Below are 15,186 nucleotides of genomic sequence, written 5' to 3' on the forward strand. Positions count from 1 at the left end.
TACACATTAACACATACTAATATAAATTGACTAAACGAGGGAGGAGAGACAAACCTCCCTTTCTTACAGAATTCCACCATAAGCTTGGGAAGCTGGGAGGAAAAAAAATCCAGATAATAGATGTAGATATCACCCTCTAGGAGGTAAGGTCGTGTTAACAATGGGGAAAACACCAGACAAACCCAGATTGGGGGATATTCTACAGGATATCTGGCCAATACTCCCGAAGACTGTCAAGGTCATGAAAAAAAGGGAAAGACTGAGAAACTCTGAGCCGACTGGGGAGACATGGGATGGAGCCTGGAACAGAAAGAACACATCAATGGAAAAACTAATGAAACCCATAGTCTGGAGTTTAGCTAATGTAATGTACCAATGTCAGTTTCTCTTTTTTTTTTGAGACGGAGTCTTGCTCTGTCGCCCAGGCTGGAGTGCAGTGGCGTGATCTCAGCTCACTGCAAGCTCCGCCTCCTGGGTTCACACCATTCTCCTGCCTCTGCCTCCCGAGTAGCTGCAACTACAGGCGCCCGCCACCGCGCCCGGCTAATTTTTTGTATTTTTAGTAGAGACGGGGTTTCACCATGTTAGCCAGGATGGTCTCCATCTCTTGAGCTTGTGATCTGCCCACCTCGGCCTCCCAAAGTGCAGGGATTACAGGCGTGAGCCACAGCGCCAGCCCCAATGTCGGTTTGTTTCTTAATTTTGACAATGTACCACGGTAATATGTTAACAATGAGGGAAACAGGGTAAGGATTATACGGAAACTGTGTTCTAGCTTTGCAACTTTTCTGTAAATCTAAAATTATTCCAAAATAAAAAAGCATATGGGAAAAAAAATAAAGTTAGTGCTGCCTGTTTGTCTTGGTCCTCCACATTTCCATGCAGTTGTGGCACACTGATCTGATCATGAAAACATTTACCCAGGAGTTAAGTGTAGGGCAACTGCACTGATTAACATGTATGGAGCACAACACAGTATAGCTGTAAACCTTTGTTAGATTCAGAGTATGAAGTTATAAACGTACACTCTCCCCATTCCCAACCCTCCTCAATACACCAGAGACATGGCTTTTATTAAAAAACTTTTTAATTGGTTTACAAAGGAGGCTACAGACTACATTGAAACTAACCTTTGTACAAAAGGCCAAAAAAAAAAAAAAAAAAAAAAGTCCCAAAACACCAAGAGACAAAAGGTAGGAGGAAAAACAAGAAAGATACAAAAGGAGCAGGAAGAAACTTACTTAGGGACAAGATTAGCATCATACACACCTAAGAGTAGGGGGTGAGGGGGAAGAGCAAGATGAGAGAGCATTTAAAAGCATTTACCCACACAGCCCTGGTGATAATTGGATTGGAATCAACAACAAACACAGCATGAGATTATTAAGAGGTTTTAAAAGGCAACAGTGGTGTGGACTGGTTATTGCCAGTGTTGAGAAATAAACTTGGGTTTTTAGGCACCAGAGACTGGAGCACCACCCCTCCCTTCCAGAGGATGACAGACTTAGGAAGAGGAAGCAGGCCCTGGGGCAGCTGCCACTGGTGTGTGTAGATGTCTCCTCAGGTCAATCTCAGCATATCTTCCCCAAAGTCTTTGTGCCCTAGACTCTAGGTAAGGGCTATGGGATTTCACTGGGAGTAAGGGATGATCAGAAATATGAAGACCTGCCCTTGTCCACAATGGTCAAGAGCAGTTACCGGGAAACTGGAGCACTGAGTAGACAGAGCCCATATCCCTGGGGAAAAGGCACAGTGTAATTCCTGAAGGCAAGATATGGGAAAGCACACATCCCAGTAGAGGTATCAACAAACTCCTCACTACTTGCAGCCCTAGTCTAATCCCATTTGTTAGGGTTTTCTTTTTTTTTTTTTTTTTTTTTTTTTCCCTGATAATTTAGCTAGGACTTAAGGCAGTTGAGGCGCAGATCATCATACCTCTACTCTCTTAGCAGAAACAAGGAAGACTGGGGCTGTTTGATAATAAGGAAGGGGAAAATGGGACAAAATACTCCCCTTTTCAAATGAACACTGTGGAGAAAATATTTCTGGGTTTGGGGAAGTCAGAGTGAAGACTTAGGGGAGTAATAAAGCCAGGGATCCCCCTTCTTTTCCTTTCCCTGCCTTGGATCTAAGGCAAGTGAGCCAAATTTGGAAGAGGGAGTAGGAATTTAAGCTTAAGACTGCTTAATGTCTTCCTGGGGGCTGGTGTTTTGGGAAGGCAGACAAAGAGAAACAGGTCAACCTCAAAGCTGGTCTGCTCATCCTCCTAGAAGAGGTCTGGTATCTATGGAGTAGAGCCAAGAGAGGCACCACAGAGAGCACAGTCTCCCAAACAGAAGTAATAACCGGCTCATATTTTATCAGCAGTTTTCAAAAGCAATGTTTTCCGGGGTTGGAGAAGTGCCATATCTTCCTCCCTTTCCCCAAAGCTACTGCTGTGACCTTTCATCCTTGTATGTAAGTTACTGGCTCTCTTCTAAGGGAGATAAATTCCAAGATTTCACATTTTCCCTCTCAACCCCAAGAGGCTACCCAGCTTCAGTGAGGGGGAAGGAGAGCTATGCAAAGGGCCCCTCATTTGAGGCAGCTAGACTGTCCCTATTTCCTTGGTACTTGATCTCCAAAATTCTTGATCTGATCCCAAGGTCCAAAAGGCATCAGGGTACTTACAACTGAAAACTTCAAGCAAGTAGCACCAGGGCTCCCCCTAAGCATAATAGGGGCCTGATTAGCACCCCCAGAAGAACCCCTCAAAAAGTATATAAATTTATTGCGTCCTAGCAAAGATCTGCAGCTTCCAGTATTCACAAAACGTGAAGATATCAACAATACAAAATATACTTTGAAAGTCAAACACCTGCAGTTCATAGTGCTTTTTTAGATTTGTTAAAAAAAAATACAATGCTTAGTTTCCTATAAAGGATACACAAAAGCAAAAAATATATATGTATATAGTAGAAATAAATCAGCCATAGTAATTTACAGCTTTTGTCTCCAAACCTCCCCTAATCATAATCTATCCCACACTTCAATATATACTTTCTGGAATCAAAGGTTCAATTTATTCTGAACCAGGCTGAGAAATATCCATTAAATTGCATTCTGTGTAGCACCCACAGAGTGCCAGTTGGGAAGTTCCTGAAGGAAGATGGTGTGGGTTGTTACTGTTCTGGGTAAAAAGTGAGACAGTCAAATGATATGCAAATGAATATAAAAGGGCAACCTGAAAACCTGAAAGGATGAGGGAATAAGTGTTGTACTATCTCACCACTCTTCTGGGCATCCCCTGCCCTGCAAGATTGGTCATCTAAAAAATTAATTTAAAACACTCATTCAAAAAAAATGAAAAAAAACTTACGAAAAAATTTCAGAATCAATATGCATGTCAGTTACATTAATTTTTGTTAGCCAAAAGTTCAGGGAAACGGGGTTTTTCTGTAATGAGCTCCTGACTCAAGGAATGTAGGCTCCTAACTTCCTGTGGAAAAGACTGAGTGGCTCACTACTGCTGGGAGACAAAAGAAGCTGCTTCTGTTTTGAGGCCAAACAAGATACTGGATCTGGAGCTTCCTTGGTGAGAAGAGAACAGGGCAAGTGGAAATAATCAGATATAAATTCACTCATGGTAATGCTAATGAAGAGGGTTGAGGGTAAACCAGCAGCTTTCCATTCAAGAGAGAAATACCATCAAATTACCTTCTAAAAGCTTATATCCTCACTCTCATTACACTAGTTTATATCTAGTAATTTCATACTGGAGAAGATTCCATTCCTTGAAATGCACTAGCAAAATACTGTGCACTTCAGTGAGTTATCCTGCCCCTTTCCTCCAAAAGATGCCAAAGTACATGATTACAGACATAAAATAACAGGTTCTGAGTTCTGCCTTTCAGTGAGAATAAAGGGTATGATAGTGGCTGTGCATGGATGACTTGTATCTCAGCATTAATAGAATTTGATCTGGGGAAAGTTTCTTGTCATAGTTCCTGAGTTGAAAACAGAATTACATCTGTGGAGAAAGGACCAAATGGAATGAACTATTGTTTAGAGTATTAAGTTATTATATTTCAGGTTAAACAACACACTTACCCAAAACTTAATTTGGATGGATTTTATATAAAATATATAATAGAATCATACCATCATCTATTTGTAGCCAAAGTAAAAAGATTTATGAAAAGAATAAGGACTCTGCTATAGATCTGCATGTTGGTTTCACTTTCAAACACAAAAATAGTTTCTTTTTAAAAAAGTACAGTAGAATATCCTCCATTCATAATTGTAATTAATTTAGCATAAGCAAAGAAATGACCTTAGGAACATACCCAGGTTTTAAGATAGATTTCTAGGTAAGGGGCCTGAAAGATATTTTGATCTGAATTTATTTTCCAACAATTTCAAATATAATTTGTCATCTGTGTGTAGACACATACAGGCATGAACACACATTCACCACACATACAAAAACACTTGCTTTCTATCAGATCAGGGTAATTTTTTATTGCAGGTCTCTTTTAATATTGGCTAGCAGAAAACCTATCCCCAACCTAACAGATTACACACACACACACACACACACAGCCATTTTTCCACACTTCCTCACAGTGAAAAGCTCTCTAACAAGATACCAGAAGGTCGAGAGAGGCAATGCTTTTATGGCTGGGCCTTGAGGACAATTCTGGTTGCATTTACATCTCAGTGCCAAATGCACTAGGTTCCCTGCCGTTATAATTTTTGGATCAGTCTCTTCTGAAATCAGGTCACAGAGAAAACAGGATTTCTCCCAATCTCTCCTATAAACCACCGTGGTAAGACAAGATTTCTTTTTGTTCTGGGCTAGCATTCCCATGATCATGTGCTTCCTTTTCCCTTAGGAACCACCCAAGAACATTCAAGGAAAAGTTAAGGGAAAAGATCCTAAGAACCACTGTCTTGCCACTAGTACATGTTCTGGAGGAGTTCTGCAGAATGGAAACCTGAAACAGATTCATTGGCTGATGCTCCTTATTGACAATGGAAAAGAACCTAGTGGGGATGTTCCAAAGTATATTTACTTTCAGAATGTAAACTCAGAAGCCCACACATCAAAACTTAGAGCTACCCTGGAAGACAGTGGTACCAAAGTCCAAATACTCTAACTTCTGAACCTGACTACAAGTCATCTCCTCTCTGAGCACATGATTTTCCTAGTGAAAGCCCCCTACCTATTATTTGAAAATTTGACAGTTTATACAAACTGAGTCAAGATTATAATCTTCAAAGGGACTCTTGTACAATTCCACCCAAAGACTTCTAATTTTCGATGCTTAGAGCAGCTAATGAAGGGAGATGACTTTGACTCTCCAGCGCCAAGAAGGTGCCTGCGTCAGCAGTATTTTGAACACTCCCTCCACAGCTACTTCAAGCATCAGCCTGGGCTTCAAAGATTTTTCCATTCTGCTGCTGGAACTAAGGTCTTGAAAAAATTGACAGAAGTGCCTCATCCAGGCAGTAACAAAAACAAAACATGAGAGAAGGTGAGACGGCAACAGTTGAGTTAGGAAAGGAGTGCAAGAAGCTGATCCCAAATAAAAAGACAAAATTAAGAAAGGAAAAACATTATGGATGTATATATGAACTAAAAGCAGAGCGTATGAATGCTTAATCTGGTGGGAAGCCAAGACAACATCTATAGAAAAGCTTGATGTGTCACAACAAGGCTCAGCCATAGGGAAATAAGGCAATATAAAAAAAAAAATGACCAAGGTATTTTGGTCACAGAATGGTCTTCTTCCTCCTCCCAGCCAACCCCTGTGAATGCATCTCTATATATCTTTTTATATATATATATATATAAAATAATATAGAATCTGTTTCTTGTTAAAAAGTATTTCAATGATCATATATATTTATCAAGGCATGATGGCTTTAGGAAAGGGGGGGGGAATCCATCATGGAAGAGCTGAGAAGAGAAATGCAGGAAGGGTAGGCTGGGGTAAGAAGTGTAAGAAGAAACTGGGGTCAAACAAATGCTCATCAAAGGGTGGCACCAACAGAATTTTCACTAATGTTTCCCACCTTCTAAGAGGCACTGATGATACAGATGGGTGCCAGGACCCCATCTCTTCTCTTGTATCCCTCTCCTGATTCTTCTCACCACCATGCATTTTAATGCTTCATGGCTCTCTCTTCCCACATGTCTCTTGGACCCATGCTACCTCGCATCCCGGGGTTGATGGGTATGGCCCATATGTCTCTGGCCCCGGGTGCCTGATCTCAGAAGCCATTGCCACTGATATTAATGGACTGCAGATCCGCCACCTGCATGACGTTGATGCCACTGTTGGCAAGACGGGCAATGCCCTCTGGACAGATGGCCTCCATGGCTACCATATTGGTGGTAATAAGGGCTGAAGGAGTGGCAGTGCCGCTGCCTTCTGAACCTGCCCCACTGTCCAGGGGCAAAGTGCCCACACTCAGAGCTACACCTGGGCCTCCCTTCTTATTCTGGTGGGTCTTGATATGTTTTGACAGGTGGTCACTCCTCATGAAGCGCTTAGGACACTCAGGGCAGGCAAATTTCTTCTCACCTAGGTAAAGGAAGGAAAGATAAGAAGCTGACATGTTAGGAAGTGAGGTTATCTTACCCAGTTCAGTAATTACTCTACTAAGCTGAGTAAGACCAGTATGAGAAGATGATTAAAAACAAGAAAAATCTTCAAGTATCTTTTCCTTTGGTGGGGGCGTGGGGAAGAAAAGTAGATAAAGGTTGGGGAGTACTCAGTAAGGAGGGTAGAACTTAGCAGAAAAGTAAGGCAGGGCAGAGACTAAGAGTAATGGTTTCAACGCTTTGCCTTCAAAACATCCCACTCAAAATCTAGTTCCTTCCTTCTTTTTTTTTTTTTTGAGACAGTCTTGCTCTGTCGCCTAGGCTGGAGTGCAGTGGCACAATCTCAGCTCACTGTAACCTCCACCTCCTGGGTTCAAGCAATTCTCCTCCCTCAGCCTCCCGAGTAGCTGTGATTACGGGTGTGCGCCAGCACGCTTGACTGTTTTGTAATTTTAGTAGAGACAAGGTTTCCCCATATTGGTCAGGCTGGTCTCAAACTCCTGACCTCAAGAAATCCAACCACCTCGGCCTCCCAAAGTGTTGGGATTACAGGCGTGAGCCACCGCACCCAACTCCTTCCTTTTTTTTTTTTTTTTGAGACGGAGTCTCACTCTGTCGCCCAGGCTGGAGTGCAGTGGCACAATCTTGGCTCACTGCAAGCTCCGCCTCCCAGGTTCCTGCCATTCTCCTGCCTCAGCCTCCCGAGTAGCTGGGACTACAGGAGCCTGCCACCATGCCCGGCTAATTTTTTTGTATTTTTAGAGATGGGGTTTCACCGTGTTAGCCAGGATGGTCTTGATCTCCTGACCTCATGATCCGCCCACCTTGGGCTCCCAAAGTGCTGGGATTACAGGTGTGAGCCACTGTGCGCAGCTCCTCCTTCCTTCTTAAAAGGTTTCCAGATTAACTCCAATTCCATTTGTGACCCATATATTTAGTTTCAAATTAAGTTGTTCAGAAATTTTAGTTATTTTGTAGGTATATTTTGTGTTTTTCATTCTAGGCTATTACTCTATTTTTCTCCCATAGGCTCTTGCTCACCTGTGTGTGTACGTTTGTGCCTCTGTAGCTCATCTGAACGTGTGAAGCGTTTCCCACAGTATGACCAGGTACACATAAATGGCCTCTCGCCTGTATGCCAGCGCAAGTGTGCCCGCAGGTGTGAAGTCTTGCCATACACTTTCCCACAGCCTTGGATGTGGCAAATATGTTGTTTCTTTTTGCCAGGATCCCCCGAGCCCCTGAAAGTGAGAATACAACTATTTATCATTCATTCTAGAGACAGAAACTAAAGAACCACAAAGTATCAACAACAGTCACCCAACCTACACCAAACTAACCCAAACTTTTATTTTTTGAAAAAGCCTTCTTTTTTGTTTTGTTTTTTTGAGACAGAGTCTCACTCTGTCGTCCAGGCTGGAGTACAACGGCATGATCACGGCTCACACCTCCTAGGTTCAAATGATTCTCCTGCCTCAGCCTCCCGAGTAGCTAGGATGCACGCCACTATGTCCAGTGCACCAACAGGTGCACGCCACCATGTCCAGTTGAATTCTGTATTTTTAGTACAGATGAGGTTTCGCCATGTTGGCCAGGCTGGTCTCGAATCCCTAACCTCAGGTGATGGATCTGCCTGCCTCCACCTCCCAAAGTGCTGGGATTACAGGCGTGAGCCACCGCGATGGACCAAGGCTTCCTTTTAAAAAGCCTTCTAGGGGCTGGGCGCGGTGGCTCACGCCTGTAATCCCAGCACTTTGGGAGGCGGAGGCAGGCGGATCACAGGGTCAGGAGATTGAAACCATCCTGGCTAACACGGTGAAACCCTGTCTCTACTAAAAATACAAAAAAAATTAGCCAGGCGTGGTGGCGGGCGCCTGTAGTCCCTGCTACTCGGGAGGCTGAGACAGGAGAATGGCGTGAACCTGGGAGGCAGAGCTTGCAGTGAGCCGAGACTGCGCCACTGCATTCCAGCCTGGGCGACAGAGCGAGACTCAGTCTCAAAAAAAATTAAATTAAATTAAATTTTAAAAAAGGCTTCTAGGCTGGGTGCAGTGGCTAACGCCTGTAATCCCAACAATTTGTGGGGCTAAGACAGGAGGACTGCTTAAGCCCAGGAGTTTGAGACCAACCTGGGCAACACAGGGAAATCCCATCTCTATAAAAAATTTAAAAGTTAAGCTGGGGCCGGGCGCGGTGGCTCAAGCCTGTAATCCCAGCACTTTGGGAGGCCGAGACGGGCGGATCACGAGGTCAGGAGATCGAGACCATCCTGGCTAACACAGTGAAACCCCGTCTCTACTAAAAATATAAAAACTTAGCCGGGCGAGGTGGCAGGCGCCTGTAGTCCCAGCTACTCGGGAGGCTGAGGCAGGAGAATGGCGTGAACCCGGGAGGCGGAGCTTGCAGTGAGCTGAGATCCGGCCACTGCACTCCAGCCTGGGTGACAGAGCGAGACTCCGTCTCAAAAAAAAAAAATAATAATAATAATAATAATAATAAAAGTTAAGCTGGGCACAGTGGCTCACACCTGTAATCTCAGCACTTTGGGAGGCCAAGGAGGGTGCATCACAAGGTCAAGAGATTGAGACCACCCTGGCCAACGTGGTGAAACCCCATTTCTACTAAAAACACAAAAATTAGCTGGACATGGTGGTGCATGCCTGTAGTCCTAGCTACTCAGGAGGCTGAGGCAGAAGAATCACTTGAACCCGGGAGGCAGAGGTTGCAGTGAACCGAGATCGCACACCACTGCACTCCAGCCTGGCCACAGAGCAAGACTCTGTCTCAAAACAAACAAACAAACAAACAAACAAAAAAACCCAAGGCCAGGCACGGTGGGTCATGCTTGTAATCCCAGCACTTTGGGAGCCCAAGGTGGGCAGATCACCTGAGGTCAGGAGTTCACTGACCAACCTGGTGAAACCCCATCTCTACTAAAAATACAAAATTAGCCAGGTGTGGATTACATGCTTGTAATCCCAGTGACTTGGGAGGCTAAAGCAGGGGGAATTGCTTGAACCCGGGAGGCGGAGGTTGCAGTAAGCCGAGATGGCGCCACTGCACTCCAGCCTGGGAGACAGAGTGAGACTCGGTCTCAAAAAAAAAAAAAAAAAATTAACCTTCTTCCTCTTTCCTCCAAATCCTATTATTTTTTCTTCATATTTGTAAGAAACTTGCTGGGTCAACTCACCTTCCTTCACTGTCTTTACAGTAGGGGCAGGTGCATGCTTCCCGCCGGGTCCTCCGACCGGCTTGGGGTTGGGCATCTGGGCTGTTTTCTCCTTCCTCTCCACCTGCTGTGTCATCATGTATTCCATCACCACCAGCCCCATGGAGACCAAGCTGAGCTCCATGATCACCTATAATTAAGAGAGAGAAGAGTCAACATGTGACACGGGCAGGTTATCACTGGCATCTCAGTGATACCCTACAGTCACGGCATCATTTCTTTTGAACTGACATCCTACGTTCACAGTATCACAAGTTTTGAAGCCTTTTTATGTTCAGCCATTCCATTCACTGACACCTGAAGACTCACTGAAATCTCAAGAATCATCATTGAAAATACAAAGAGTGGCCCGGGCGCGGTGGCTCAAGCCTGTAATCCCAGCACTTTGGGAGGCCGAGACGGGCGGACCACGAGGTCAGGAGATCGAGACCATCCTGGCTGACACGGTGAAACCCCGTCTCTACTAAAAAATACAAAAAACTAGCCGGGCGCAGTGGCGGGTGCCTGTAGTCCCAGCTACTCGGGAGGCTGAGGCAGGAGAATGGCATAAACCCGGGAGGCGGAGCTTGCAGTGAGCTGAGATCCGGCCACTGCACTCCAGCCTGGATGACAGAGCGAGACTCCGTCTCAAAAAAAAAAAAAAAAAAAAAAAAAAAAAAAAAGAAAATACAAAGAGTGACTGGGCACAGTGGCTCACACCTGTAATTCCATCACTTTGGGAGGCCGAGGTGGGCAGATCACCTAAGGTCGGGAGTTCAGGACCAGTCTGACCAACATGGAGAAATCCCGTCTCTACTAAAAATACAAAATTAGCTGGGCATGGTACGAATGCCTGTAATCCCAGCTCCTCAGGAGGCTGAGGCAGGAGAATTGCTTGAACCCGGGAGGTGGAGGTTGCAGTGAGCTGAGACTGCGCCACTGTACTCCAGTCTGGGCGACAGAGCAAGACTCTGTCAAAAAAAAAAAAAAAAAAGGAAGATAAGAAGAAGAGTAGAAGGAAAGAAGGAAAGAAAGGAAAGAAAGAGAGAAAGAAAATACCAAGAGCCAATAAATACGTAAAAATCTGATCAACTTTCAGTCATAGTTTTTAAAATGCAACTCCACTTATAACGCATTTGTAATTTTTCACCTATCAGATTACCAAAAGTTGAAACTCTAATAATATACAGCATTGGTAAGGGTACAGGGAAACAGACCCTCCCTCTCTCTCTTCCTTCCCTCCCTCCCTCCTTCCCTCTCTCTTCTTTCTTTTCTTTTTTTGAGACAGAGTCTCCCTGGCTCTGGAGTGCAGTGGCACAATCTGGGCTCACCGCAACCTCCATCTCCTGGGTTCAAGTGATTCTCCTGCCTCAGCCTCTCAAGCAGCTGGGACTACAGGCATATGCCACCAAGACTGACTAATATTTTTGTATTTTTAGTAGAGACGGGGTTTCACCATGTTGGTCAGGCTGTTCTCAAACTCCTGACCTTAGGTGATCCACCTGCCTTGGCCTCCCAAAGTGCTGGGATTACAGGCATGAGCCACCACGCCCGGCAAGAAACAGACATTTTCATACACAGATAGTGATAAATTAGTACAACCTTTCTGAAGGCTAGTTTGAAAACATTTAAATGTACATCTACTTTGTTTTTTGTTGTTGTTTTTTTTTTTTTTTTTTTGAGACGGAGTCTAGCTCTGTCACCCAGGCTGGAGTGCAGTGGCCGGATCTCAGCTCGCTGCAAGCTCCGCCTCCCGGGTTTACGCCATTCTCCTGCCTCAGCCTCCCGAGTAGCTGGGACTACAGGCGCCCGCCACCTCGCCCGGCTAGTTTTTTTTTGTATTTTTTTTAGTAGAGACGGGGTTTCACCGTGTTAGCCAGGATGGTCTCGATCTCCTGACCTCGTGATCCGCCCATCTCGGCCTCCCAAAGTGCTGGGATTACAGGCTTGAGCCACCGCGCCCGGCCTGTACATCTACTTTGAACCAGCAAAGTCTACACACTTACACACTTACATGTGGTTCTGCCTGTAACCTCAGCACTTTGGGAGGCTGAGGCAGGAGAATTGTTTGAGATTAGGAATTCCAGACCAGCCTGGACAACATAGAGACACTCTGTCAAAATAAATAATAGACTGGGCACGGTAGCTCACGCCTGTAATCCCAGCACTTTGGGAGGCCAAGGTGGTTGGATCACTTGAGGTCAGGAGTTCCATACCAGCCTGGCCAACATGGTAAAACCCCCATCTCTACTAAAAATACAAAAACAAAACAAAACAAAACATCAGCGGGGTATGGTGGAGCACACCTGTAATCCTAGCTACTCGGGAGGCTGAGACAGGAGAACTGCTTGAACCCGGGAGGCAGAGGTTGCAGTGAGCCAAGACTGCCACTGCACTCCAGCCTGGTCGATAGAGCAAGACTTCGTCGCCAAATAATAATAATTAGCTGGGCATGGTGGCATGCGCCTATGGTCCCAGCTACTCAGGAGGCTAAGGTGGGAGGAGGATTGCTTGAGCCAAGGTGTTCAAGGCTGCAGTGAGCTATGGTCACATCACTGTACTCCAGCCTGGTCAATAGAACAAGATTCCAACTCAAAATAAAGAAATAAATAAATAAATAAACAGGCCAGGCGCAGTGGCTCATGCCTGTAATCCCAGCACTTTGGGAGGCCGAGGCGGGCGGATCACGAGGTCAGGAGATTGAGACCATCCTGGCTAACACAGTGAAACCCCGTTTCTACTAAAAATACAAAAAATTAGCCGGGTGTGGTGGCGGGCGCCTGTAGTCCCAGCTACTTGGGAGGCTGAGGCAGGAGAATAGCGTGAACCTGGGAGGCGGAGCTTGCAGTGAGCTGAGATCCGGCCACTGCACTCCAGCCTGGGCGACAGAGCGAGACTCCGTCTCAAAAAAAAATAAAAAAGAAATAAACACTGTATGCTAAAATGTTTTAGACTCTCATCATGACTCGGTCACATCTGACATTTTCACCATGTTAGCCAGGATGGTCTCGATCTCCTGGCCTCGTGATCCGCCTGCCTCGGCCTCCCAAAGTGCTGGGATTACAGGCGTGAGCAACCACGCCCAGCCATTTCTTCCCTTTTTTTTTTTTTTTTTTTTTTGAGACGGAGTCTCGCTTTGTCGCCCAGGCTGGAATGCAGTGGCGCGATCTCGGCTCACTGCAAGCTCCGCCTCCGGGTTCACGCCATTCTCCTGCCTCAGCCTCCGAGTAGCTGGGACTATAGGCGCCCACCACCTCATCCAGCTAATTTTTTGTATTTTTAGTAGAGACGGGGTTTCACCACGTTAGTCAGGATGGTCTCGATCTCCCGACCTCGTGATCCACCCGCCTCGGCCTCCCAAAGTGCTGGGATTACAGGCGTGAGCCACCGCGCCCGGCCCATTTCTTCCCTTTTTTAAGGAGACTGGGTCTTGCCATGTTGTCAGGCTGATCTCGAGCTCCTGGGCTCAAGTGATTCTCCCACCTCAGCCCCCCAAAATGTTCTGTTGTGATTACAGGCGTTAGCCACTGCTGCCTAGCCTTTTTCAAATTTTCAAAGCATTTACTATAAATAAGTATTAGTCTATAATGGCACCTTGTAAATAAGTTAGCAAGTCTATCCATATATTTAAGGTGTCTGGGCAGGCACGGTGGCTCACTCCTGTAATTCCAGCACCTTGGGAGGCCAAGGCAGGAGGACTGCTTGAGCCCAGGAGTTTGAGATTGGTCTGGGCAACATAGTAAGACCTCACCTCTACAAAAAAAAAAAAAAAAAGAAAAAGAATTTAGCTGGGCATGGTGGCGTGTTCCTGGAGTCCCAACTACTTGGGAGGATGAAGCAGGATAATCAGTTGAGCCTGAGGGGTGGAGGCAGCAGTGAGCCGTGATTGTACAACTGCATTCCAGCCTGGGTGACAGACTAAGAGCCCATCTCAAAAAAACAAAAAACCAAAAAAGATTTCTATAAACACAAGGTGTTAACTTTGCCTGCTTTGTTTTATCTATTTTATAAGGAAAGAAAGTAACTAAATGAGGTAGGACAGACTTAACATCTAGAAATCCAGGTTCTTGATTTTACTTCTGTACGTAATCTCTAATCTTTTCAGCTCTTCGACATAATTTTGAGTTACTATGCCTAATAAACCTCTCCTTGTGCTTTCCTTCTCACTCTTTTTTTCTTTCTTAAGACGGGGTGGGAGTGCAGTAGCAGAATCTTGGCTCACTGCAACCTCCGCCTCCCGGGTAGCTGTGATTACAGGTAGAGGCTACTGCCACCATGCCTGGCTAATTTCTGTGTGTTTCTTTTTTTTTTTTCTTTTTTTGAGACGGAGTCTCTCTCTGTCCCCCAGGCTGGAGTGCAGTGGCACAATCTCGACTCACTGCAACCTCTGCCTCCCGGGTTCCAGCAACTCTCCTGCCACAGCTTTCTAAGTAACTGGGACTACAGGCTACAGGCGTGCACCACCATGCTCGGTTAATTTTTCACTCTTTATTAGTAGAGACGAGGTTTCACCAGTTTGGCCAGGCTGGTCTCAAACTCCTGACCTTAGGTGATCTGCCCTCCTTGGCCTCCCAAAGTGCTGGGATTACCAGCATGAGCCACCTTGCCCTGCCTCCTTCTCATTCAATCACTTTTAAGGTGCAGCCTATAGCACTAAAATAACTTTAATCAGAATGTCTGAGATTTTCATGATATTGGCAGAGCTAAAACTAGGAAGATGTACTGGAGTACAAGGTTAAGAACAGGTTTTTGGAGTAAGAGAAAATTACATATGAGTCCTTTCACAACCATTTAATTAAGTTTCTGACAATGAGCAAAAACTTTTCTGGTTGTCAGTTTCTCCATCAGTAAAACTGTGATGAATTATCAACTTCATAAAATTACTGTGAAAAACTAATGAAGTAGGCTCATACCTATAATCCCAACACTTTGCAAGGCCGAGGTAGGCAGGAGTTCCAGACCAGCCTGGCCAATATGATGAAACGCCATCTTTGCTAAAAATACAAAAATTAGCTGGGTGTGGTGGTGGGCGCCTGTAATCCTAGCTACTTGGGAGGCTGAGGCAGGAGAATCGCTTGAACCCGGGAGATGGAGGTTGCAGGGACCCAAGATCGCACATTGTAGCTAACAATATTAGGAAAATATCTTAAGGAGTGGCAAAACCATAGTAAGTAATCATGAAATAAGATATATACAATATTTTATTTAATCAACACTGAGCACGGCCCAAAATCATGTTTTCTTAAAATAAGTAATGATTATGATGAACATATCAAAATTTTCTTGACTGGGCAAAATTTTCTTGACATCTCAATATGCCTTGCCAGTATCATTATTTGTTGTGTGCATGAAATAGATAAGAGCATTCAGTGCTTTTATTTATTTATTT

General features: G+C 45.0%; 1 protein-coding gene across 4 annotated transcripts in view; it reads right to left on the reverse strand.

Annotated features, from left to right (window-relative positions):
* Positions 1-1,069: 1,069 nt before the first annotated feature.
* The window catches only part of LOC105474275 (Sp1 transcription factor), a 36,944-nt gene continuing 22,827 nt past the window's right edge, over positions 1,070-15,186 (reverse strand). For all 4 annotated transcript variants that reach the window (XM_011728820.2, XM_011728819.3, XM_071071657.1 and 1 more), the window contains exons 4-6: positions 9,780-9,948; positions 7,631-7,830; positions 1,070-6,569 (exon numbers count right to left, since the gene is read on the reverse strand). In XM_011728820.2, the coding sequence (XP_011727122.1) occupies positions 6,256-6,569; positions 7,631-7,830; positions 9,780-9,948 (683 nt within the window). In that variant the 3' untranslated portion in view covers positions 1,070-6,255. The remainder of the gene's footprint in view (positions 6,570-7,630; positions 7,831-9,779; positions 9,949-15,186) is intronic.

This window comes from Macaca nemestrina, chromosome 10 (assembly GCF_043159975.1).
Source record: "Macaca nemestrina isolate mMacNem1 chromosome 10, mMacNem.hap1, whole genome shotgun sequence".
Lineage (NCBI taxonomy): Eukaryota > Metazoa > Chordata > Mammalia > Primates > Cercopithecidae > Macaca > Macaca nemestrina.